Raw genomic sequence first — 27,587 nt, forward strand, 5'->3', positions numbered from 1 at the left:
GAGAGTGGCAAATCCAAAGGCAGCAAGGCAAGATAAGAGAAACAGCACCAAAATGAAATGACAGAACTTCTGTTTCTCCCACAGAGTGGTAGGAAAGCACTAATCCAAACAGATTTTTGCTCCATTTGCAAAATAAGCTTCCTAGTTTGATGCAAGTAATCATCCCCATTCATCTGAATCATCATTCTTCTGGTTCTGACATGTGTAGCCTGGATTCTGTCACATCAGTTGTGTAAAATATATTACTAATACGCTCGGTGTAATGTGATTTTTCTACACCGATCAAGCATGGCTTGTGGGCAAAGGTTCAAATCTGAACTTTCTCACTGCGCCTTGGGTGTTTGCCCAGGCTCCTTGACTGTGGCAGTTAACTTGACAGAGGGATGTATGGTGGGAAGTCTTGGGCAAACTGGGCTACATGGGATGTCTGGTATTGCAAGGAGAGCAGTGCAAAGTCCAGGAAGAGAAGCATCTGAATCCCCCTGGTCAAGGATTTTAATGTTTGTAAAGGTTCAGTCTCCAGTGGAGGAACATGACTTTTGTGAGACCGAGCAGCTTCACCGATTTCCAATTATTTCAGCGGGAGCTCAACATTTTGCTTAATTTTGTAAAATTGGTTTGAATCGCATTGGGCAAACACTCATCCTCTCTGCTTCTGTTTTGCTTGGCCAGTAATGAGATGTACAGACAAATGATTATATGTGGATCTGGCTGGCTTATGACATCAGTTGCTGAGACAGGAGTTTGCTCCTCAGTTAAATATACTTCTGAATTCTCTAATAGCCCTTACTCTGACCTCCATGGAAGATCTAACTTGCTGTGATATTTAAGCAATTTCAGCTGTATGCAATCCCAATATATAGTCTAAATTGTCTTTTTGTGTTAAAGCCCAGCAAATTTAAAACTGTCCCTGGACATGGGCAGTTCCAGAGCTGTCTGTCTTATGGAAGCGGAGGCTGTCGAAGCTGAAACTTTATTCAAAGACTTTAGGCAAGGCAAACTCACATACAGTTGAGACATGGGGTTGGAATACTGAAGCAACACGTTCCTGAATCACAAAATGTGTATTTCTCAGGCTGGCAAGGATTATTTGGGAGACAACAAACATGTTTTTTATATGGAAGCAGAAATGTGTGGTACAAAAAGATTATTTATAATGCTGCTTACCTACTAGATAGCCACGTAAGAGCTATCAATGGGAGAAAGTACTGACAACAAGCTAATGAGCTCCTGCTGCTCGATAAATGTCTTAGCTTTGCTTCAGCATTTCTTTGTGCAGTGGGAGGGAGACAGTGATCCTAGACAATGTTCTAGTGCAATTATTTTATTCTGATTCTACCCATCATTTTAACACAGCATACAAGAAAGGAAGGCACAGCAGCTTTTCTGATGCCTGATACAAGTAAACAGTAGTTGCTCAATGTACAATTTCTAAATGATTTTCTTTTAAAGTTAGGAATAAAAGCAATCAAAGAACTGTCCTTCCAGGAAAATAATCTGGTTGGAAAATGATTTATTTTTCTGTTTCTCTGATTTATTTTCCCCTCGTTCTGTCTGTAAATAAGGCATAGCATTATGAGTTATCTTGCTAAATGGCTTTCTGCAAGATTAAAAGTAGGAATAAGATTGAAAGCTACTTTTTATCCAGTTGTTGAAGCTGCCTATTTGTGATGAGAAATGCTGGGAGAAGGTACAGATTTTTTGCAGAAGCTATCTCTAAAATAAGGCAATGGTATTAAAGTAATAAGAATTTATGGCCCGGGCTAGGCCTGAATTAAAATAAAAATCTCTCTCTTCCAAAATTCAGGACTTCCTAGAAAACTGTCCTTTCCACATTTTAATTCCAGACTCATGTATTCCTTAGCTTCATCAGTTACGATCCTTATAAGGTCTCCACTAATAGCATTAAATTATCCCTGGTGTTACTGATATTATTTCATCATCCTGCTGAACCGGTAGCGTGGTGATTGGCACGGCTCTGTCAGCTACGCTCCCATGGAGTCTCACTCTTACCTGTTTTGTTTTCTGTTTTTTATTTGAACTGTATGTATTCAATCCTAGATTTGCTCATAAAAAAGGAAAATCTCAATGAAGGGGAAGGCTTCTGAGACCCAGAATGAATATATCCAGAATCCTTAAGCAGTCTACCAGTGGATTACGTCAACTTGAAGATAGATTTTGCTCCCTCTGGCTCATCAAATAATCTGATTAGCTGGCACTGATTATGCTCACCATGATGTACTGTGTTCTGTAAACTGAACACAGAAGGTCCCTTCTCTGTTGCCTCGTACGCTCCTGGCCAGCCTTCATTTACAATAATTATTTTTTTTTTTTTTTTCACTTTCGCTGGCCACTAACAGCTACTAACTTTGCCTCAGATTTGGGGCATATGAATGCCATCTGATAGTACTGCCTTGCTAAACAGGAAAAGCGGTGTGCTCACCTAAAGCAAAAAAAAAAAGCATGAGTTCTTGCCTCTCAGCTTCACAGCCAAACCTATGTCCTCCGGGTTTAGCATCTACGACATTTATGGGATGTTTGGAGAGGGGTGATGCCATCAGTGGGGCTCACAAAAGCCAGTACTCAGAGGAGGGAGCTGCTTAACCTGGGCATCAAACCCAGTGCTTGTATAATGTGGTATTTTTATCTAGCCTCAGTTAGCAGTGTTGGAGCAGTCAGTGTTACGCTCACCCCACAATTCTGTCAACACTTCCTTTTCTGCTGGCAGGACCATTTTGGAGGGGTCCCGGTGTTTGGTAGTAGTTAAATCTGTCATTGTTAAGGATAAGAGAGATGCTGGCTGTTGCACAGAGGAATCCAGTCTCTTTTGGCCTGACATTTCTACACAGCAATTAGTTCATGGATTTTAGTCCATTTTTCTCATGGATGTTTGTCTCAAGCCCTCACAAATGTTTTACATGCCCCTAAAGGGACTCAGGCTGCTGCTTCCTTTTATAGTTGCATTGTTACTTGTCATTGTTCTCCCTCATGGCTTTCTTTAAGAGTGCGTTCAAAGAGCTCTTTGCATTTTCCTGGTTTATTTTTCTTTTCCTTTTGTTTTTAATACTCTGTTTCACATTTTCTGTAATTCTCTCCCTCTTTTTCTCCTCTTTGTCCTCCCTTCCTCATTCTTTTGCTGTGACAAACCTGCTGATGCATGCTTAGAGCAGTGGCAGCAGCCATGCTGTGCTCACCATCTGGGACGGGCAGATCCTGCAGCCTCCCGGAGTCTCCAGAACCATCCTGAATTCACACGCTGTACTACAGCCACCCCATCGCCTCCCAGTTTCCCAATTTTCTCCGTGTGTGTTGCTTTTCTGTTGGCTATCCAGCACAGACTCCTTCACCTACTCAGTGTCTGCCCAACTGAGGAAAGTTGCTAAGATTCCCTGATCATGTAGCTCAAACCCTTCAGCTGGAAATCACAATGGATTTAAACTGACAGAGGGGAGATTTAGATGAGATGTGAGGCAGAAATTCTTCCCTGTGAGGGGGGTGAGGCCCTGGCACAGGCTGCCCAGAGAAGCTGTGGCTGCCCCCTCCCTGGAAGGGTTCAAGGCCAGGTTGGACGGGGCTTTGGGCAACCTGGGCTGGTGGAAGGTGGCCCTGCCCGGGGCAGGGGGTGGGACTGGATGGTCCCTTCCAACCCAAATCATGCTGTGATTCTATGATCTATGGTTCACTCCTTCACCCCCTTTCTCTGCTCCCTGTGGAACCAGAGAGAAAGCAAGAAAAACATGGTACATGTTGAAGCTTTTGGCACAAGTGCTCCCCACTTTTAACTTTTTTTATTTTTGCTATTGAAATATATTTCAAAGTGACTGAGGAGACAACAACTCAGTACATACTTTTGTCATATTTCTACACACTTCTTCCTAGCTATATTTGTTTATTCTCTACTTTTCCTAGCTATTTTATCCCCAAATGTGTGGGCATAAACCACCTGGAGAGGTGTCTCTTGCTGTCCCCATGGAGAGCCATGGTGCTTCTGCAGTAGGGCAGCTCTGTAGCTGAAGAAGAGGCAGAACATGCAGGTGAGTGTTTCATGGTGCAGCGTGAACTGCTCCTACCTCTGACCAAGCCCTGGTTGAAGACAGCTATCTCTTCCCAGGGGTACAGACGGTGAGGAGGCAGAAAGGACGCTTTCCTCTTTGGCTGCTCCTTCCCTGCTCCTTGTGCTGATGTGTTTGGTGGCTCTGGGTGTTGGATAAACTCTCACTTTTCTTGTAATAAAAGAGGCCAAAAGGAGAAGGGCTTGATCTACGTGCATGACATCCCTTCTTAGCACAAAGCCCCTGGGGAAGTCAGAAGAAATCTTGTGTCTCAGAAAATATTTTCTGAAGGATGTTTTTCTGAGAGACAGATAAAAACTGAGCCAAGAGAATGGGTAGAATTAGCAAAGCCATTTCCCACTGGCTGCAGCCATGAGGGCAGACCAGGTGGGATGGCAGTAAGTGTCCCACGGTGAGCGGGAGTGTGCGGTAACGAGAGGGAAGGACCCTGCCTTCCTTCCCTGCCCAGAGGTCAGCGGCAAATATTTGAAGCGCGCTTACGGGCTCTCAGGGTGGCAGCCTGTAACAACACCCAACAGCTGTGGCAGAGAAGAACGGATTTGGTCAGGGCATTATGCCTTCTCTGACTTCATCTTTGTCTGGGTAGGGGGGATAGTGATCTAGCTATGGTTGAATAAATACTCAGGCTAAAACGGGAAAAAGAGCCGCAAGTGTGAGATTTACTGGGTGTGAAGGCTGAGGCTGACTCAGAGAGAGGATGGAAAATGGTAACAAATCAGTCAACCATTTAAAATATCCTGTTTTCAATAGCTTCAAAAACTGTGCTTCCTTTGGATTTTTTCGCATTTCTATTCCTCACCCTTTATCTAAATGTTTCAGTTCAGTTGCAAATCTTCCTTGATCATAAAAAGCCTGAAAACACTGAATAAAGCGATGGTAAGAGCAAGATTCGAGGAGCCAGTGTGAGCAGGGAGTTCTGCATATTCAAAGTTCAGCTAGTGAGAAATAACCATCTGGTGAGCACGTACATCTCTGCTCCTGGATAAGCCGAGGATGAATTGCCTAATGGGAGCCAGCGCTCAGCCTGAGAGCGAGTAGTTACCAGGGTAAAGAGAATTACATAAGAGCAAGATCTGCACTTATACATCACTAACTAGATGTAATCTTTGCACTCGGGCTGAGGCAATCCTGCTGCAGCACAAAAACACTCCACGCCAGCGTAAAAATAATTCGGTATTTGTCTTTTTGCTTACCTGAAGCACAATTTTGCTTCACAGAGTCCCCCAGCTATTGTATGCAACATCTAGAAATATGCTACTGTGAAATGTTTCGACGCTTTCTTTCTAATTATAGCTTTCGGTATCATTCTCTCGGTTATAAGCAGGGTGAATCAGAACAGAAACGTCAGGGAGGGTTGAGGGAAGAAGCCTTTCACTGACAGTGAGCATCAGGACGGAAGAAACAGGGTGTCTTGTAAGGCAGGGTGGTGCAAAGTGCTCGTTTAATAGGAGATAGCGTCAATTTGCAATTCTGGGTTATTCTGAAAAAAATCCTAAATTTATAAATTCTTTGCAGAAAAGGAAAGGAACTTCCCAGCCATCTGCCTCGCTGGCTGCCAGCAAGGCTCGCACCTCGGAGGCACAAAGGGTTCCTGCTTCAGGCAGTCTGTGCTACTGGCGGCGGCACAAGTGCTGGTGGTGCGGCTCCAGGCTGCCAAGGGGGAGGAACCAGGTGGGTTTCTTAGCTGGGTTCCACCAGATATTCCTGCGAAATTACGTGACTTGCGTGCGCCGTTTGGATTTCATCAAATCTGTGAGTTCTGACCAAGAAATTTACTATCAGTTCTTTTCTGAGCAGCTCTTCCTTGTTCGAGAGGAACTGGAAGGCGAGGAAGGAGGTCGGAGGGACCTAGGATGGCTGAGGAAGGCGGGAAGAAAGCAGCAGGCACTAGGTTTGAGACAGGAGGGGGAAAAAAAGAAAGCTGGAAGACATACGTGTGCAAATTATATCTTTAGATGTGAACGAAGGCGCGTAGCTTTGCTGTGGGTTTATTCTGAGTTACAGAGGGCAGTTGCACACCCAGTCAGGGAAGGCACATAATCTCCAAGGCATGAGTGAATTCAGCTCCGCAAAGCAAAGTTCCCAAAATAACATATTAAGCTGTCAAACCAGTATGACTGTTCCAAATTCCTTACTAGAGAGTTAAATTTTGTCCTTAAACTGGTAGAATAAAATTAAAATTTGGGATGGAATATAGGAAATCAGTACTTGCATACAAGTTCTGCTACCTCTAACAAAAATAGAATTATCTTTCTGACATGTAAAAAAGAAAAAGATGATCAAATACCAAATCTATTGAGAACCAGGTTATCAAGTCATGTATATTTTGATTTCTCTCCAAATTAGAAGTCTGAAAGCTATTATAGGATAAAACACACGTGTAAATATCAATGTTCTAACCCGCTGAAAGGTCATTCCTATTGTATTTTATTGTTTAAGTCTAGAACAAATGGCAAACTCGTGCAAGGAAAACCTGGTGGGAGATGCCAGCAGTTTTTTGAGATAAAGCCAAAGACACGGCCTCAGGAGTAACGTCGCCAACATCAAAAATGTCTGGTAATTTGGAGATGCAGCCAGGATTCACTTTTGAAACTATCAGCTCTAGTAACTATTTTCAAATTCAGTTTTACTACACGCCTTTATATACTTTATATTACATGGAATGCTGCTGTTCTGCAGAACAGCTATGCAGGTATGAAAATCACTTGTCTCTAGAAGTCTTTGAAAATCTTTTTTTTTTTAGTCAATCATAATTTTTTTCTTACCTATGCAACAAAAGTCTTTGAAATGATACGTGTCTAGCTTCATTAAAGCTTTTTTTTTTTTTTTTTTGTGTTGTGGAAGTACATTACATGCTCCTAATGTGCTGCAGTGCACTGTGTTTTGTTTAAAATATGTTTCTGTGATCACCAAAAGGTCTTCTGACAGGTTTAAGAAATACTCTGGAAGAATTTGAAGTGATCTTTTCTCCCAGATTACTTATTCCTTTTATTTTCATACCTTATTATGCAGTCTAATCGATAACAATTATTTCTGTAAATTACCCATTGTTGTACAGTTGTGGCAGCATTTAGGATTTACCCCACTACTTGTTCGCTTACATGACAGCTCTTCCATCATCGTGCCTAGATGCCAAGAGCAAGGGATATGTTTTGTGAATTATTTCTAAGCACAGAGATGGCATGATTCCTTAAAATAAGGAATATTTCTTTCACACGACGTATCCAAGTTCATCTGGATCTTATATGTGGGTGTGTGAAAAAAAAATACAGTTGTCCCCATATTTTCTACAGCTAAATATATGTAATTGTTGGTATGTTTCCCAAAACACAGACTGGGGTCCAGCTTGCTCAGTGGAGTCAGAGTCTAGTAAATAACTAGACTGGGAGGGACAAATCACATTACTCCCCCCCCCAACAGTTTCTGATGTTTATAGGGAACGAATTTAATTGCAAATGGAGACAAATTTCTATTTCGGTCTTCATAAGTAATTACATTTTACTTGTGCTGACTCCAGTTGTAGTTGTTTGTCTGCTGGACAAAGGGATTTTCTCTAGTGCAAGGCATCAGTTCTCTGTTTGAACATCTTGGGTGCTTTTATGCTGATTGAGCGAGAAAGGATGGATCCAGCTGGTCAGAAGAGGACAACCTTCCCAACGCAACACCTAGCCCGAGGCGTTAGCAGAGTCCCCTCTGTCACCTCAGCCAGGAACAGGGAACGAAATCACGGAAATAAAAACTGCTAGAACATCTGGGAAAGCCTGAAATAAATTGTAGGAACTACGGTGGGAGGAAACAAAAAATAGTCAGGTATCAAATTATGTAAGACCTGCAAGGGAAGAGCGAGGGTGTGGGCAAATACGCTTTTTCTGTCAATGAGCCCACAAGAGCTGCTGAAGGAAGATGCAGACTCGCAATTTTTGAGTAGAAAGCGAAACCCAGGAGCGCAGAGCCAGCACGAGGGCTGAACCCAAGGGCTGGTGGAGCAGTCGCTACCGGCCTTTTCCTCGCAGGACAGGGCCGGGTTTTGCGCCGCATGGCCGCTACTTGGCTGAAGAGTCCTTCGGGCCAGGACCACCGTCCTGGGCTCCCGCCCCACGCACGTGCCGCGCTGGCCTGTACTGGCACACGGAGGACACGTTGATAGTTTATTTTAGCGGCACTCGGGGAAATATTTTGCTGCGTGAGCACTGCAGGAATGAATTGGGAATCTACCGAAGGCTGGGGGCTGTACAGCCTGGGCACGAGACCCCCGGGCGCGCTTTTCTCTTTTATTTCTCCCACGCAGATGTTTCTCGTCCGGACGCTGGAAGGATGGGTTGTCACAGGAGCAGCGTTTCTGACGGCGGCTGGCCGGCCCTGCGCCATCGCTGGGGGTTTTCACGAGGGATTATTTCCGCAGGAAACTTTAGGTCGAGACACCGGCTACGATCGCGGCCGTCGAGCCGGGCCCACGGCCTCGTTTCCACTTCTCCCGCGCGTCCCGGCGCTGGTGACCCGGCCGGGGTCCCTGTCCCTGGCAGCGGGCGCCGAGGCCGCGGCGGGCCCGGGCGGTGCGTGAGGGGCGGCGGGGCCGGGACAAGGGACCCCCGGGGCGGAGGGGCGGGGCCTGCAGGGGGCGGGGCCTGCAGGGGGCGGGGCGACCCCCCGCGCCCCCACAGCGAGGCGCCCCGGCGGCAGGGATGACATCACCCCTTCTTCCCAAAGAGACGCGCGCTGATTGGCGGAGGGGAAGGCGCCGGCTCCGCCAATGGGCGCTGTGCAGGGCGGCAGGCCGGGCTGACGTGCGGGCCCCTGGCCGTATGGGGGTTTATTTTGCTTTGGGCCGCTCCAGCCGCCGCCATTAGAGGAGCCCGGGGAGCGGGGCGAGAGGCTCCCCCCGCCGCGCCGAGTGGGAGCGCCCGCGGCCGCGGCAGCCCGCCGCGCTGGGAGAGACCATGTCCTGAGCGGGGAGAGGACGCCGCAGCCAGCGGGCCGGGGTTGGGGGGGGGGGGGGGGGTCGGCTTCCAGCGCCGAGCGTGTGCCTGAGGGACGGCTCCCGGCGGCGGCGGCGAGGTAAAGCCCCTCTCCCCTCCCCGGGCAGCGCTGGGGGAGGAGGGGGCGGTGCGGGGAACGGCCGGTTGCCTCCCGCGGGGGCCCGGCGGCGCAGCCCGCGGTGGTTCCCCGGCCGGTGACCCGCCGGTGGAGCGGAGCGGAGCGGAGCGGAGCGGGGCCGAGGGTGGCCCGGCTGAGAGGCGGTGTGGGGAGTCGCCTCCTCCGTGAGCGGCTCGGGTCACCGTCCCGCGTGTGGAAGAGGGGCTTGGCTTCGGCGGCGAGGGCAGCCCGCTCGCCTGCCGCGGGATGCGGCGGTTCTCCCTCCGTCCCGGCAGCTCCGTGTGTAACAGAGCTTTGGGAAAAGCCGCGTTACAGCAACAAGACTCTGGGTACAAAGGCAGGAAACTCTGATTTTTCTCTTGTGGCTGGTTCCCCAAATGCTGGGCTGCAGTACCTCGATCTGCTGGGGTGAGATCATGCCTCTGCTGCCTCCCACTTCTTTCCCCCTCCTTTTTTTTTTTTCCCTTTTGGATATGCCTGTTTTGATCTGTGTGCCGTGCTAGGATAGGTGATGGGAGCTACTTGCGTGTAGCTGTGAATCCTGGCGAGCAGAACTTCCATGATGTTGCCTGTAGTACGGTATCACGTATTGTCGATACTTTATCAGAAATAAAGTGCAGCGTGGGAAGTATTTCGAAACCGAGCTTGTTTTTGTGAACTGAAGTTTAAAAAGCAATTTAGAAAAGTTCCATCGACGAGAGAGGCAAACCGTGGTAATCTACCGCTTCCAGCCACTTTCTGACTCTACCATCGCAGTCCCCCACTGCGGCAGCTCCCTGCCAGGATCAGGTAAACTTCTCTGCGGAGGTCACGGATGTGGCTGTGAGTCCTTCCTTCGGAGTGACCACAGGACCCTTCTTCCAGCCCTCAACCCCCGCCTCCAGCGCTCCGTCCCCGCGGTGGTCACCGCTCTCCTGAGAGCAGTGGGTGGGAAAAATGATGGGGGAAAATTAATCTGGGTCTCCTGCATGGTGGACACAGCACGGCTGCTGAGAACTTTTTGCTGCCATGGTGCCTTTCAGTGATAACAATAATGACAACTTTTTCTAGAATTCTTGTGAGTCGGTGTAGTAAACAAATGTTGTTTGACAGGCTCTGTGCTGTGCTTGAACAGTCTCTGCTCGCTAGCTACCTACTGTGTCAGAAGTGGTGAACCTGGCATGTGAGTTTAACGCATTGATACGTTTGTTGATGCAAAAACTGAAAGGTGAGATGTCTTTCGTGTAATGCCTTAACTTCCTCCTTTCTGGAACACACGCTGTGCTAAAGCTTGTTCTGGTGTGAGCAGAACCTCGTAACAGTAGTTTGGGAGAGATTTGTTCCACTTAGTTTTGCTTTTCGTTCTCATCTAGCGTTTTGTCTTTGTGGAAGAGATTTATGAAGCCCTTTTTCTTTTTTTTTCCCCCCTCCTTTTTCAGTGGTTACTTGGGGGAAACAGGTAAGCAGCAGGAGGTGTTCTGGAGCTGTTTTATTTGCCTCCTCCCAAAGGCCAAGTTGAATTGGTGTCTCAGCATGCAGAGTCTAGCGTGTCATATGTAAAAGATCACTCCTTGTTTAAGTCTGTCACAGTGTTAAAAGAGAATAATGCTTTTGGATGTCTTGCGTTTTGTAGGGTTTGTGAAACTTTAATTATGCGGTGTAATTATTCTGAAGAAAAAAGAAATTATTACCTTTACTTTTCTTACGCTGCTTAAGTAAGGACAGGCAGATGGGGATGACCGATGAGGCCATAACCTGTTATTGTAGAGTTGTATCCATTAGCATTTTCTCAGAAGTATAATTAAAAAATATTAATTTAATTGGAATGCCAAGTGGCATAAAAGCATCAACGGGATTCATCATAGAAGCATGACTTAAATTGGAGACTAGTTAAAACGCAAAATTGGTCAAAGCAATATTTTTGGTCTTAGTTAGCCTTGTGCATGGCAATTGTATGTCATTTGATATGTAAATTCATTGGGGATGGGAAATCCCATCCATCTTTGGAGTTCTTTGCAAGATGGATCTGTAAATAAGTCAGAAATGTAAATAGAAAATACTTTACTGATTGTATGGGAGCTTATTTTTAATACGGTCAATCAAATAATCAAATGTACTCTCAGGCACTTTGATGTGAGATTTACTGGCTCCTTCATGTGGTATCAGCTTAGGTGTTAATGTTTCTCTTTGCAGCTTCTCTTTGCCCTACCGGTTCTGCACAGGGCTGAGATTGTGCAGAACTTTAGATCAATACATTTTTCATTGTGATGTACTGTCAACTAATTGCAGCAAAGCATTTAAACTGCTACTGCCAGTTCTGTTAGTAATCTCATGCCCATTCCTCCCCCCAGAATTTGAAGACTGGGTTATTTTGAGCTGTTCAAAATTTATGTCAACAAGTAATCCTCATTTTAACTGCATGAATTATGATCCAGAGTCTCCTGGTACTAAAATGGAACTAAACTTTAGTTTGGCAGCTGAAAATGGCTGGCTTAGATGTAACTAATTTTTTTTTTTTTTTAAGTAGTACTACATATGAAGAGAGAAATGAGGCAAAGTTAAAAAGAGAATTTTTTTCAACACAGCTGATGAGGAGGTTACCACTTCACTTGTCAAGTGTTATGCCTTGGTAAAATCAGTTAAATAACAGATAATTATAACTTTGTAATGTCAGTTGAATGGAATTTGTTATACCTTAAAAAGAAAACTTCTGTCTTCTAATTAAGATCTCAAACATTAGGAATTCAGATGCTTTCCTGGTACTTACTCTTTTTCATAGCAGTTCTTTCATAGCTGATGTTGCTTTAACTTGCACAGAATCAGACTGATTTTGTGACTGTCTTCACTTCTGCATCATCAGTTGCTGAAGCACAGCATCTCATACGTATGTAGTTAATGCATTTGGAATTTCCTTGAAATATAAGATAAATAATAGGACTCATCTCTTTGCTGTCGAACAGTTAGCATACTTTGAAAGAAGAACCGTAGTGCTTCAACATCAATTCTGAGAACTTGTTAGTCTGTAATAATACAGATGATTTTGTATTTCTGTTTGTGGCATGGACAGGTTTTCAGAAGCTCTCTAGTCAAACTGGAGTTGTATCCACCTGGCATTTTTCAAAACAAGTTTTTTCCCGGTGCTTCTGTTCCCTTTGTGCAAAAAATCATTTTGGTGAGGACCAGAGAGGAGAGGTGTGGAGGGGGTGGAGTAGGGAATGAGTGCAGTGACATTTGAAGAAGGAACGGTCCTCAGGAGTGGGCTGATACGGAGACCTTGACTCAAGAAAGCAGAAGGAATGGTAGGATTTTTTTTTTGTTGTTTGTTTTACACAAGGAGCATGGGAGGGTAATACATTGGAAAGAGTGGTAGTTGCTGGTATGTGCAGAGCATCTTGCCTGTGAAGCAGCCAAGTTTGCAGCCCTTTTGCATCTTCTACTGTACAGCAGATATAATTAAGTTGGCATTTTTCCCTTTGGATATTTGAATTTATCCTGATATAATCTGTTCTGCTTGTTCTTAAAACAAGGATACTATTGCATCATTATTTTTTTTAATTTCTAGTAATGTGGTATTTTTTTGTGCTCAGAGTGACTGCTAATTTTGCTTGTACTCATGTGTGTGTTTTAAATTAGTGGAAGTTAGTACTTCTAAGACAAATGCTGGAGAAGGCACAGAATTTACATCTGCCTTTAAGGTTAAGAATTGAGCTGAAAATGCCTGAATTAATGAGAGCTAGGTACAAAACAAATAACAGGCCTGCAACCTGCTGTCCAGGGGGTGGAGGGACTGGAAGGATGGATATGAGTCTATTTTGGTAAGTGTAAATAGGACTTCCTTCTGAAACTGTCAGTTGTGACCAAGGAGGCTACAGTCTTTTCTCTCTTTTTTTTTTTTTTTTTTTTTTTTTTTTCCTTTTTCTTCTCCTTCCTCCCACTTGTGGTAGAACCCAGTACATGTTGATGTTTTATTTGGGTTATGTTTGCCATTGGTTTTGTAAACAGATGTTAAGGTTTAAAAATCTTCCATGTGATTCTTTGACTTCAGTTTGATTTAGCATCTAGTCTTGAGTTGGTGGTTTTTAATGAAGCAGAAAAAGTCCGAGTTACTGGGGAGTTCACAGACATTAAGAAACTTTTGTAAGTTATGTTGTTCTGCTATCTTCTAGATATTCAGGAGGTAGCTTTCCTGAGCTAAAGAAAATTGTCAGAATCATGGTTTACGTGATGCTGGAAAGAAAAATAAACTTGAGTGGTCTGTTTTGTTTTCAGTAGATGAGAACTATTACGATCAAGTCTTTTAGTAGCTTTGAAGCTGCACACACTTTTGTATGTCCATTCGTTTAAAAACCATGCAGCTCTTGGTGCATAGTCAGTTGATTCTCTGGGAAGAAAACTGTCATAAATTTCATGAACATGGGTAATTCTAGCAAAAAATAGGAAATTTGCTTTGTGAAAGTGATTGTCGGTTTATGAGAGAATCCTGTTTCTTGTGGCTGTAAAGACTAAGTGCATTGTGTAAGCGTCGACTTGTATGTCTTTCAGGCTAATGGGCTTGAAAGTATTTCTTCTGTCTCCATTCATCTTCCAGTATCTAAGCAGGGATTCAGTACAGACAGCTGGCATATTTATTAGTTGCTGCTATCTGAATTACATCCCTGAAACAGATTCAGTCTACGGGTCTGAGCCTTTTCTGCAGTTTCAAGGAGCGTTGAGTATAAACTTGTTTTCATGCTAGGCTTTTTTTTTTTTTAGTCCACACTACTGTGATAAGTCAGGAGTACTTTGTACTAGGTGTCTTAACAATGTCTGATTGTCGTTTATGCCGTCTGTCAGATGGGCCTGTGGGTTTAGGTTTTGGCTACAAAGGCTTCCCCTTAGTGTGTGCTTGTTGAGAAGTTAATTTTTATCTTGCTGAACGGTTGGGATGGTCTGCTCAACTATTTACATTTTTTTGACCTCCTCATTACTGTTTGGCTTGGCAGGGATAAAAAATAATTGTCACTTGATGGCTTTTAAATGGTTTATTTAAAGAAAGTTGTTCAGTGTTGTCTCTAGCAGAAAGTTATTCCCACCTCCCAAAAGCAGAAGGTTTTCTGTTTTAGAGCTGTTACGCTGAAACTTCCTAGCAGCTCAGAGTACCTTGCAGTGACTAACTTGGGGTTGTTGACGATGTATCATGAACAGATTACTAATCATAAGGTTAAAAAAAAAGTTTTTTTTTAAAAAAAAGAACTGATATCACTCCTTCTCCAGAAGGAGTTTGAATTTACTTCCCCAGCGATACTTGATACTAGTTCTTTGCACTGTGCTAAGCAGCAACATACGCAGTAGTGGTTTTTGTGTGCTGTGGTAATCCCATTTTTGCTTCTTTCTCCCCCAGATTGTTTTGATACTTTGTTGTCTAGCCAGTATTTTAAGAAGAGCTGGATAAAATGAGTGTAGCTTGTATGGCTTACTTGAGCTAGAACTAGTCTTAAATATAGCCTGATTGCAAATGCATATTACCAGAGACAGTCTTTAAGTGTGTCTGAAAGTGGCTTGCCATTAATTAGGAGGAAACTACACAGTAGTTGATGTTGAGTGTGTGTTTCCTCGTTGCATTTGGAGGCAGGTGTTTTTTCTCAGCCAAATGGTGACTATGTCTGCATGTAGCCATGATCTGATTTATTGTCAGCTAGTCCTGAGGAGGTCCAGAGGATAATTGCTAGAACTGAATGTCAAACATACAAGTCTTAATACAATGTTCCTTGGCTGTTGGGCAGGTTTAAGTGTGTTAAAGTTTTGATGTTTGATTCCACAGTGTGTTTTTATTCAGAGCATGACATCTGGTTTGCCTCATCTTGTGGATGAGCTGAGATCTAAACACAATGAGTCTCATGTTTTTGGCATCTAGTCTAAACACAGATAAACTTTATTTTTCTGTTTGACCTTGCTTTGTATAAAGAAACCTCTTGTTCAACTTCTGTACTTTGTCTAGTGCAAATATCTTTTAGAATGAAATTTTAACAATTCTGCTGTGTTTTATTACATGTGTTTGTTACTGTGTCGTACATCTTATCTTGAGTCAGTATTCATCTGTTGCTGACTGTTCATGATGATCAGATTCATTAAATGTCGCTGGCTGTAATAATGTGGATATTCTATCATAGCTCATTATTTTGAGTCACTTTGCTTGGTTTTTGATTAGTATTGTGTGGGAGACGCTGTGTATTATGTAACTGTTGATCTGCTTACTCTGGTTTTTCCAAATGGTATTGGTTTCTAAGTAAGCAATCGTATTTAGTCCATCCTAAGTGTGTAGTAACATCTTACCTAAAGAGTTGTTCACTCTTAATTGAGTTCTAAAACAAAACCAGAAAAACCCTGAAAAATGTAACTCTCCTGAAATAAGAAAGAGGCCTAAGCTGCTGCTAGTGTTTTTTTTTTCTAGGTTGTTTTTAGCAGTTAAGGTTTTCCTAGCTTTTAGGCATGAATTTAATAGAGCTATATGTAGTTTGACCCATTTGAAATGAGTAACAAATAAACCAGAAACTTGTACTTTGCAAGTTACACAGAAGGATTAACCGTAGTGGTTAAGAGCACAAAAATGCTTCGAGGGATAAACATCAAAATAAAAAAAGCAGAAAGAGTGAATGTTCAGTGTTGTCAAATACTTGTTAATTCTGTGATGAGTTTTCAGCTTTCACAGAGGAGTCTCTTTATAGTTAGGTCTACATCCTAACCTAAAGTTCATTGTCAATTCTTGTGTTTCAGATATATCCTAAGATCTGTAACATATCGTTTGCAAAATTAGGCACCCTGTTGCATTAAAACTGCATATAAATTCTTTTGCTTACGAAAAGTCAGACTTCAAGGTTTATTTGAAATGATAGCAGTTGGATTGGAAGTGTGAATAGAATATGAAAAAGAAAGCTGAAGCAAAATCAGTGTAATTTTTCTGAATACCATAAATACCTAATAAAGTAGACTTAAGGTGTTGTAAAATGAGAAACGAACCCGTAAGTCAAAATGAAAGCTATTTTTTTAAATTATATTTAAATGAAGGCCATCAGAATTCACCCAACCAACAGGCTTTTAAATGTTCTCAAAAGTTACTACTTACTCTCCCAGATTTTTTTAAATCGTATCTAATGATTTTTTTTTGTTTGTTTTAGAGAATGCATTTCTTGCATCATGTTTCTTTGTTGAAAGTTCAAGTCTTCTGGATTTTAACTAATTGCCCACTTGTAATAGTAGATGACAGATTGTATGTAATGAAGAAGGTCATACCTAAAAATGTGCGGTACAGAGTATTTGTTGACAGCCTAGACTATCAAAACTGAAGGAAAATGTTAAAACTCATTTAACATACTAGCTTATAAATACTAAATACTGCTAAACTAAAATATTTTCAGTTTTTCTTTTCACCATTAATGTTACAGTTTGTAGATTGTGTTGTGATTTACATGACAGTGATTTGTTCCTCAGCGGAACTGAGATTTGTGCCTGTTTTAAGTCCATGGTGGCTCTCTTCAGACAGCAACATTCTTCCTGTTATCCGTGTTACCGGGAGCAAAGGAACAGCTCTGCTCCTCAGAAGAGCAGAAGTGATCCCAGCGTGTTTTGAGAGCAGTGCTCTTGCTAGGATGAGGATGGGAAGGATAATGTAGTTTGACAAAAGCCTCTGTCTTCCAGAATAGTTCTTGCTTTGCATCTGTGTTTGATAAGTTTCTGTGCTCTGTAATGATAGCTGCAGTCTGAGACCCGTTCCTACTGCAAATAGCCAGCTGGTGTTCTTTAAAGAAGTAAACATTTCTGAAGGAAAAAACCCACCTCAGAGCAACTTGCAGAAAATTATTTCAGTGCTCTCTTCCTGAGATGACAGAGTGTTTTCTCCTTTCTGCTGATCTGTTTAGGACAGTAACCTTTCATTTTTGATGAACTGTCCTGACAACCAAAGCAAACTCTACTTGCTTTTTAAATTCCTTGCTTCAGTGTATTCCTTGCTTCAGTGTATTCAGACCAATACAGAAAGTGCTTCTACATTTGTGACTTTGCAATAATCTTTCCATCTTTTATTTTAATACATAGTTATTGCCCTTACTGCAAAGCGTCCAGATTCAGTGCTGATCTGATTTGGTTGTCCCATTGACAAGGTCAATGTTAATTTTTTAAAAAAACCTAATTTGCAGAGATGACAATGGAGCTTATTGTTAGTTCCTTCAAACTATGGAAGCCTAGGTTCAAGTTTTATGCTTTTAATATACTGGGCTGTGGAGGCTTATGCTGAATTCTTGAGAAAGCAGTCATGCAAGAATAGTGGATAGTTGAAGGTGGAGTAAGTAACTCCAGTAAGTTAAGAGAAGAAGGTCAGTAAAATTCCACCTTGTAAAATGAAAACCAAATCTTAATATTTCACAATAAATTTCAAATCGGTTATTTAAAAATGTAAGTTGTTTTTTCTGTATTGAGTGTGATGCTTCACAAGGATTCTTGAACTCAGATACCAAAAGTGAATTTGAGCCATGTTAAATAGCCACGTCTTTCATGTAGGAAATTGAGGAGGTTTTCAGAAAGTGTACAAGTTTGAAAGAAACAAATTGGCCTTTATGATTTAAACTTGTGTACAGCTCTGTTATCTTCTAGATGTTCCTACTGGCTCTAGTTAAAAATTGGCAAAATTTTTTTTGAGTCCCATGGTACAGCTTATATGAGCTTTAAAAAGAGACTCTGGTTAGAGTCAGCGACAGAGTGGCAGTGTTTAGAAATGTATTTGTTTGGAAACAGTGAAATCAAACCATTGCTTTGTTTCCTGCTGTGAAGGGTTGACTCAAACTCATCTTATGCGTCTTTTAAAAACATTCTGCAGTCTTGCAGAACAAAACCAGCTACAGCTATCAGAATTCAGACTAGTGGGGGTTTTATCATAACCATTTAAGGTGATAATCCAGATGTGTGATTTTAATGGGTTTTCCTTCTACAGCTTTAATTAGAAGGCTTATTTGTGTATAAATGGACTTCAGTTCTCTAAGAAGTATGCTAATTTTTATGGGTAACTGGAAGAGAACTTGAGGTAGTGACGTACAAGGGGGAACACTTCTGAAAATGCATCAAAGTATGTGGGGTTAATCATAGGCAGTTTTTCTTGAAAAGCTGTTTGTCTATCATTGTATATATAAACTTCACAGCAACATTATCCAGCTGTTAGTGAGCAATTACAGCTGTCAGATTCTTGGTAGATGTGCATTTAAATACACCAAGTTTCATAATACGTGAAGAATACAGTCAGTGAAAGTGCTGCCGTTTGATCTTTTGCTTTGACTCACAGTCCTGTTCTCCGCTCCTTGTGGTTGGATGTGTGAAAGGGCTTATTTCTAAACTCATAAACTGTTGGGTTCATAGATTCTGTGTTTGGTTATAGAGACCTCTCTTTCAGAACAAGATGCTTTTCCTTCTTTTGTTCCTCTGAAAAGTTGCTTCAGTGTTTTGAAATAACAATAAATAAACCAGTCTGCCTTTCTTTTTGGAGCGGCCTGAGAGAGGCAGCTCAGGGGAAGGAGAGTGGATCTCCTTTGCCTTGCAGGTCTTGCTGAAGGCTTGATACCTAAGCTCCCTCTTCCCTGTAAATACAGAAGCAGTTAGCTTTGTTCAAAAAATCTGTACATGGGAGCATAATGAGTTAAGGTGGAAACATCAATTTGATTGGTATAATTACGTAAGGTTTCTGCCAGCACAATTCCGGCAGAAAATCCGTAGTGTAGACTGGTCTGAAGCAGCATCTGGCCTGTTTACGGGGAGAGGCTTGATTGTTTAATGAAATGGAGCTCGATACTGTTCCTTGTTTGAGCCAAAGGAAAAATAATTTCTGAACATAAGAATTAAATTGAGGGGAGTATAATATATCCTGTCATAAAAATCTTGTTTGAGGATTTCATTGTTTCTTCCCAGTTTCTGTGTTCCATTTTGTGTTTTCCCATGCACCTAAAAAGCAAAATATTCTTAAAAGTTGAAACAAAGCAAAAGAAAAAATTGTGACTCTTCTACGTGACCTTTTCTGACTGTCTTTATTTTTTAAAAAGCTAATCTGGTAATGTTTTGAGTTTTCTTTGTTACTTGATTTATCAGAATGTAATATATTCTCCTCTTTAATGTACTGAGTATTCTACTAGTCTGTCCAGGAAGTATCTAGTGCGCTATATAAACTGATCAATTGGAACTTGCTTGGGAGTTTTGTGGGTTTTAATTTCTTGTCTGCTCATGCTTTTTGGACATGAAGGCATGCACCTGCACTTCACAGTCACTGTTGTGCTATTTCTCTGTGAGAGGAGGTACTACATGATTCAACTTCTCCTCTGCAAAGAATCTAAAATGACAAGTTAAGTTGAAGACAGAGTGGGAAAGAAGTAATTCTGAAAAAATGTTAACAAGCTTCAGACTGCTCAGTGGCTGGATGGTGATCCTGTATGGGCAGTAAATCAGATGGTTCTGGTGACCCTGGGGTGGGGTGCAGTTCAGACCAAGACCTAAAAGTAAAAAAAAAAAAAACAAAACCAACCTGATATGTGAAAGTGCTAAATTTCCTCATCTAGCTGTGCCATAGTGGGTGTTGGCAGAGCTCTCAAAGAAGAGAAATTGCATTGCTCCATTGAGCCTTTTTATATTCTTTACTTCATAGTAACCTGAGGCCTTGTGTTCGGAGGTGGTGAGCTCATATCTTGGAGGCTTTCGAAGCTGCAGATACTCAGCCCGAGAATTATGTCTGAACGCATCTAGCATTTTAAGGGGTGCAGAAAATAATTGCAGCTAAAAACCTAATCTCATGAGATCTGTGAAAGCTTTTCTGTAACACAGTATGTGCTGTGCTATTTAGTTTCATACGTGGTATCTCAGTATTTGTTTAGATCATTTTTGCAAGCATCAGCTTTTCAACCCCAACAGCAATCTCCTTTCCCAGTTTTAATGTCAGTAAAACATGATGCTTACTTTTCTTGCCCCATCCCAAATGTGGGTTGGGATTTGTTTGCAATGGGAACTGCTGGGTTTAAGGCTTTAGGCCATTTACAGTTACAGATCCCTCCTGGGCTTCATCACACATTGGTACGCAGATCTGGCTTTTGATTGAAAGCATTACCTCCTCAAAACATAGCAGCTTCTGCTCAAGTAGAAATTATTCTCAAGCTTATATTGGGCACTGAAGTACGGGGACAGCCACTTTCTGTTATCCTTGGTAGCACAACAGCTCTCGGAGGGTTTGCTGGTGGCAGTTAGCAGGTGCACAGGCAGCGTGCTGCTTCCTTCTCTTTTCTGAAAACCAAGTTCAACTGCCTTCCATTTCTAACTAGAAAATGTTAATATCTCAGAAAACTACTGTTTATAGAGAGAATAAGCTTATTAAGAAATGGTAAAAGTCATTAGAAAACTTAGTGTGGGAATTGGGGGGGAAAACTTTGGCCAAGTGGAATAGTTAAATCTAACATATAGTGTACTCATATAGGAGGTGTTTTGGCAAAGCTTTGGTTTGTTTATGGAGTAGTGAAACTGTTTTTCCTCCAAGTTTCTGCAAAGTATTCTTTATGAAGTCACCTTTAGTAAAATCAGGTTGATGTGGTGTTCTTATGTATATGTATGCGTTTTTCACGTACTTCATTACATGGAGATATGGGGACCCTAGTATGATCTCACTCCTTTTTTTTCCGTTTTGCATGGGCATGGACATTTGAGAAACGGTGGAGGGGAAGCAGTAGGAAGTCTAATTGCCTTCTCAGCACATTCCTCAGTCTGACACAGTTTTGTAATGTATAGGTGGGAGTGAAGTGCTCTGCAGGCTGTTCAAACACGTCATATTAGAACCCGAGCTTTATAAGAAAGCTTTATGAGTTCCTGATTGCTCATCTTGCTTTCATGCAGAATAAATATGGATTGCTGCTGAAAATGATAGTCCTGCTCTCTCCTCTGTCCTGGCCATGCGATAGCCCCTCATTCATGCAGCCACCTGATCTGGTGAATAGATCAGAGTCGAGCTGTTGGAAAAAAACCTACTCTGTGTGCTGGAGTCCGCAGGAGGGAGATAGTAGGAATAAGGGTGATGAATTTAAGTGGACTTTTAGCTATACTTTGGTAGAGCAAGGTGTGTGTGAAGGTATTTCAGTGGCAAATGTACTAACTCATAAAACACTTCCTGATTGGAGAACAGGTATAAACTACTTTTTAGTTTGATGTGTCTAGTTTTGAATTTAATCTTGTTGTCTGACTTCTCAATTTTGAGTTCTTGTTTACTAGACTCTGGGTGTTTTTGTTAGCCGAGAGAGTTGTGATACGACGAATAAGAATCGTCAGTCAATTGATATGACAAATTTGTATTTGCAACAGTTTTGCATGCTTAAAAATAGCACATAATTGAGACTTATATGTTGGGTTACTATTCTGTGGTAAGGGAGGAAATAGAGCGTATACGTTTTTCTTTGTCCTTTATCTACCTGCCTCACCCTTTCCCTCTATTATGCCCTCTACACAAAGGTTTTTTTTCCTTCCCAGTCCTAAGTTTCAGATTGCATTAAGTGTTTATAGATGTTTTGGTGTGAATTTGATGTTGCTTGGATCTAGTTCTTTTACTTCAGCAGACTGATCGCTTGTGTAGCCACTTGTTCTTGATAAATACTGGTTTGTTTTAACCAGTCTATATGTTAGTCTCAGCAGGTCATGACTGAGTTTAAACAAGTAAATTGGGATCAGACTAGGTGTGGCATTTAATGATTAACTTTCTGGTTACTCAGGTCCAGTAGGAAACCTATAATGAGTCTGTTTTCATTTTGTTTACAGGAATAGTTATCTGCTTAGTCTCATCCTTCATATTTGGCCATCTGAGGAAAAGGTCTGAGCCAGCATGAAGACAGAATCCCCTCTTCAATAGAGAAAAAGTGAGTTGGATTGAAATGGGGGTTTGTAGAATGAAAATGCTGTGTTAGCTTGTCAACGCACACAGCTTGTTCTTCCTTTCAAGTGGTATTTTAACTTTGTAACGCTGCTGTTATAAGTGATGGCCAATCAAGGCCTAGTCTTGGTTAAGCATATGTATAAAATTCTCAAGTGTACGCATTTTATGTAAAATTCTACACCCTACTTTTCTGAAAGAACTGCTTACTCACTCTGTAACTGCCCACCTGATACACTCCTTCTTCCTTCCTTCCAAGTCCTGTGAGGTCTATTGCAAGACCTCCTAGGATCTAGACATCATATTGAATTGAGTTCATATTGAGCTATATTCATACTGAATTTTATTTGAATAATTTGTGACTTGTTTCTGTAGCCGTACTGGTCTCTTCTTCAGTATTCTCAGTGCTTAATATGTATCTGCGTTCTGAATTTGTTTTGGAAACCTCAGTGCAAATTTAAGAAACTCCAGACACACAGGACTGAGTTTTCTTTTCATTTCTGCACTAGGAAATCCCCAATTCTGCATTTAAAATGCTGTTAGTTCACGTCTTACCCTTTTCGTAGTAGTTTTTCTTCCCCTAAATGTTCTAATAGTCTCAAGGAAAAAAGATTGCTTGTTTGCCCAGCCTGATTTTTTTATTTGGTGCAGTATGCATCGACTGGGTTAAATCTCATTTACTTTATTTTTTTTAAACAGAGCTCCTCTGCCACCATTGTGTACTAACGATGTATTCTGATTACTTAGCTTTCTGCCTGACGCAGTTCATTTCAAGAAGTGCACGATGACAGAGCGTGGAATTAAATGGGCTTGTGAGTATTGTACATATGAAAATTGGCCATCTGCAATCAAATGTACCATGTGTCGTGCTCAGAGACCTAGTGGAACAATTATCACAGAAGATCCATTTAAAAGTGGTTCAAGTGATATTGGCAGAGACTGGGATCCTGCGAGCACTGAAGGAGGGAGTAGTCCTTTGATATGTCCGGATTCTAGTGCAAGACCAAGAGTTAAATCATCTTACAGTATGGAAAGTGCAAATAAATGGTCGTGCCACATGTGCACGTACTTGAACTGGCCCAGAGCTATCAGGTGTACTCAGTGCTTGTCTCAACGTAGGACCAGAAGTCCCACAGAGTCTCCTCAGTCTTCAGGTTCTGGTTCCAGACCAGTCCCTTTTTCTGTTGATCCATGTGAGGAATATAATGACAGAAATAAACTAAACACAAGGGCTCAGCACTGGACTTGTTCTGTTTGTACATATGAAAACTGGGCAAAGGCCAGGAAATGTGTTGTTTGTGATCATCCCAGACCTAACAACATAGAAGCAATAGAACTGGCAGACACGGAAGAGGCTTCTTCAATCATAAACGAGCAAGACAGAGCTCGATGGAGAGGAAGCTGTAGTAGTGGTAATAGCCAAAGAAGATCTCCACCCACAACCAAACGTGAATCGGATGTGAAAATGGACTTCCAAAGAATTGAATTGGCTGGAGCTGTTGGCAGCAAAGAAGAACTTGAAGTTGACTTCAAAAAACTAAAGCAAATAAAAAATAGAATGAAAAAGACTGACTGGCTGTTTCTAAATGCTTGTGTTGGTAAGTTGCTTGCTGCTACCTTATACTGTTATGCCTGTGATTTTGGGAGAATGAAGAATTAAAGCATAAACTTAACATTTTATTTGAAACCCATCTTTTTTTAATCTCTGCATTTTAATTTTAAAGAGTAAGCCAAATGTAGAAGTTCCTGAAATAGCATCTGCTAAGAGAGAGTGTGGAGTTCATACATAATCTGGACAGGGTTAGACGTGTTTCCCAACTGTGCTTGGACTTTCTTGACCTTTTGTAGAAATGGATATCCTTGTAACCAAATCCTGTTGTTCTATGTAGTCGTTGAAAGGTGGAAAAATTACAGAAGCAGTCTGTTGAACAATGTAATGCATATAGTACTGTAAAAAATGCTATTACTGGATAATTAAAATGACTCTTCTTTTTGCTATGGCAAGATATGCTAGTAGAATCAGCAGCTGCAGCTTGGGAGTATTTGTAAACAGTGTAGAGCTTGCAACAGTACAAGATGCTCTGTCAGATGTTAAAAATAACACCAAAATATGTAGCTCCAAGAAAGTGCATGTGTAATACTGACCTTGAAAGTAATAATGTTGTATTAATACAGATACTGTGTTGTAAATGTTTACAGGCTTTCTGAAAGTATTTTTGTAGTCAGCTGCTTCAAAAAATTCAAATACCAGTTTTGTTTTGTATTTTAGTGCTTTCCTTAAGGAAATTCTGGATAATCCTCCCAATGCTGTTAAATAACAGAGACGTGAGAGCAGGGTTTTCTTTAATTATTGACCTCGCAAGTTAACTTTTGTGCTGTAGCTTCCCAGAAGCAGATATCTTGTGCCCTAGCATACAAACAGGTTAAACACTTGAAATACATAACTATTTTTAGAGTAAAACACTTCATTTGAAACTCTGGTGCTACTGGTATGTCTCATACCGTTCCTTAATGTTTCACGAAGTCTCCTCGTGGTGATTATAATTGAAAAAAACTAATTTGTGGAGCTCCTTTATTTAGTATCTTTGATCAGGTGTAAATATTTTTATGGGTGTCATGGGTTTGATTTCTCTGAGCTAATAAATATTCCAGTTTATTTTTGTCTTGCGTAAATGGTTGGACAAGCACATTTCCTTTTGAAAATAGTTAGATGCCTCAATATTTCCTGATACTTTCAGCTGCTTACATGCTAGCAGACATGCCGTGCTTTTTCCTTCTGAAGTGAAGCAATTGAAATTCTGTATGGTATTTCATAAGTTATCAAATACCCAAGCTCACTTGTTGGAGGTCGTTCCTGTGCCTTACAAGAGTCTATCTTGCATTCTGATGGCAATTGTATGAAATATAATGGGTTTTATCCCCCCTCTGCTTTTTTGAAAAGTGAATTTTTTTTTTTTTACTATTCCAGTGCTCACACTTTCATATTTCATCTGTGTGGAAATGGTTGAGTTTATATTTAAGAATTTGAGTTTTGCAAGTATTTAATATTTCTTGTGGCTGTACAATTCTACATGAAACTCAAAACTATGTTCATAGAAATTTTGTTAAGGCAATAATGATTTGGTTCTTTTAAAATGAAAATAGTTTGAAGGTATCTTGAAGGGATCTTGATGAGAAGGCCAGAATACAAATGGATTTGTGTGCTGATTTTTACTACTGTTCTGCTGAAAGATTTCATCGATTCTTTTCTGTAGCTTAAACGCTTACTATAGTTGAGCTTCTTAACTGAGGGGGGAAAAACCCAGCAACCAGAGCCATTCATTATCAGTCCTTCATTTCAGAATGTAATTTTGCATATCACAGGTGTAATATTTTTCCAAATGCTCCTTGTAGGAGGAATAACCTTAGGAAGATTGATGGAAGCTTCATGGATTCTTTTGTGGTTGTCTCTGGATGTTTTGCAGAGTATCTATATTGGAAGGGTATACCAGTTTAACCAGTAATTTTAAAATCAATAAGCCACATTTGTGCCGGTTGTTTTGTTGTCTTAGTGTGACATACTTAAAACAATTTCACTGTCGATTGAACAATTCTGCCTGAAGCGTATGTTCTTACCATTGCCATCAACTTAGTTGTGGCCAGCAGGGACAGGGAAGTGATCTTGCCCCTGTACTTGGCGCTGGTGAGGCTGCACCTTGATTACTGTGTTCAGTTTTGGGCCCCTCACTACAAAAAGGCCATTGAGTGACTCGAACATGTCCAGAGAAGGGCAACGGAGCTGGGGCAGGGTCTGGAACACATGTCCTGTGAGGAGCGGCTGAGGGAACTCGGGGGGTTTAGTCTGGAGGAGGCTGAGGGGAGACCTTTTCACCCTCTACAACTGCCTGACAGGAGGGTGCAGAGAGCTGGGTTTGAGCCTCTTTAGCCTAGTAGAAAGTGACAGGACAAGAGGTAATGGCCTCAAGTTGCACCAGGGAAGGTTCAGACTAGATATTAGGAAGGATTTCTGTGCAGAAGGGGCTGTTGGGCGTTGGAATGGGCTGCCCGGGGCAGGGGGGGAGTCTCCATCCCTGGAGGGGTTCAAGAGTCAGGTCGATTTAGAGCTTAAGGATCTGCTGTAGGTGGGAACTGTGCTAGGCGAACGGTTGGACTAGATGATCTCCAGGGTCCTTTCCAACCAAGATGATTCTGTGATTGTGACTTAGTGAGTTACTGCTTGTTACCCAGCAGGACAAGTTCATGTTAAATGTCAAGTAAGTTTGTAAAAATTGATCGAGTAAGAGTTGGTTTGTAATTTATTATTGTAGTCCAGCTGAGAAGTAGTGGCTTGATAGGATTCAGTAAATTCAGGCTGCACACCTCCAGGTTTAAGCTTAATCAGTTGTGGAGGGTCCATCTTATGTGGGAGAGATGCACAAAGTGTAGCTTTCCCTGAAGTTAAAAATAAAAATTAGAGGAGCAGGAGTAGGAGTAATTCTTGGCAGACTGGTTATTTTATTTTCTCTTAGAAGAAATTATCTTTCAGAAGGTACCAAGGAAAATGTTTGATACTTTAGGACAGCTGTTTAGTTGAACTCCTCTTCACATATTGCTTCTAGTATAAAATTATTTTTACTAGAGTTTAAATGTAATGTCAAGTTTCATTAAAAACGTGTATCAGACCACTTTTTTCCAAATCTGTTTTTTCAGCTGAAGCATGAAGGTAGATGTGTATCTGGGGTGGATTCAGAAAAGTACCTCTGTGTGTGTGTGTGTATGTTTGTGGGTTTTATGTTTTGTTGGAGACATCCATTAACGCTCCACCCACCTCAGTACACAAACATACCATGTCATCAACGCTTCTATTCCTTGCCAGTCTAGGCTGTACAAAACGTGATGAGTGCAACTCTTATGTTTCACTATTCATATTTATATGAATAGTTTCCTTAATGGAGGCTATTATTTCCAAATCAGAAGGATGAGCGGCATTCCCCCTTCCAAACTCTTCAAGTTAATATGCTTAAATGTTATTTTTGTTACTGACTTGTTTTTTTGCAGCAGCGAATGCATCCATCAAATGATCTTTCTCAAAAGAGTGAGATTTTAGAACTGATCATTTGGTTAAAATTTATTAAAATCAAAGCAGAATATCTAGTAAATATGGCTGTTGAGTAACGTGACTTGCTACAAATGCCAGTTTGAGTTACAATGAGAAATTACAAATGGCTTCTGCAAGGACACCAATGCTTTCTACTGGACTGGCCTAGTAAAGGTTTGTGTGAAGTCCAAGGTGACTCATTTCTTGGGGGTGAAGCTAATGTATATTTAAAATTAAGCTTCATCGCCTTTTGTCTAACTCGTGGTGCCTGTTGCCAAAGAGAGAGGTAAGAGAGGTTTGGTGGCCTGTGGGGTTTAGGAATCCGATGTGCAAGAAGAGCGGTACTGCTTGGGGCCTGGTGAAGCTGGTTACAGCTGGCTGTGGAATTAAGTAGTATAGATGGATGAAGATAGTCATGGCTATAAAACCTTTATAGTGTTTAGAGTTTGCTTGG

General features: G+C 41.6%; 1 protein-coding gene and 1 long non-coding RNA gene across 3 annotated transcripts in view; both read left to right on the top strand.

Annotated features, from left to right (window-relative positions):
- The first annotated feature begins 3,911 nt into the window (after positions 1–3,911).
- On the top strand, positions 3,912–7,089 carry LOC141961534 (uncharacterized). Its single transcript, XR_012633773.1, has 3 exons — positions 3,912–4,034; positions 5,589–5,744; positions 6,513–7,089. It is a non-coding gene; the product is annotated as an uncharacterized LOC141961534 (long non-coding RNA).
- Positions 7,090–9,065: 1,976 nt separating this feature from the next.
- The window catches only part of ZRANB1 (zinc finger RANBP2-type containing 1), a 46,536-nt gene continuing 28,014 nt past the window's right edge, over positions 9,066–27,587 (top strand). Inside the window, exons 1-3 of one of the 2 annotated variants that reach the window (XM_074907941.1) lie at positions 9,066–9,128; positions 21,945–22,042; positions 22,804–23,654. In XM_074907941.1, the coding sequence (XP_074764042.1) occupies positions 22,841–23,654 (814 nt within the window). In that variant the 5' untranslated portion in view covers positions 9,066–9,128; positions 21,945–22,042; positions 22,804–22,840. Of the gene's footprint in view, positions 9,129–9,841; positions 9,957–21,944; positions 22,043–22,803; positions 23,655–27,587 lie in introns of those variants that run through there. The other variant, XM_074907942.1, reaches the window with a different exon arrangement.

This window comes from Athene noctua, chromosome 5, assembly GCF_965140245.1.
Source record: "Athene noctua chromosome 5, bAthNoc1.hap1.1, whole genome shotgun sequence".
Taxonomy (NCBI): domain Eukaryota; kingdom Metazoa; phylum Chordata; class Aves; order Strigiformes; family Strigidae; genus Athene; species Athene noctua.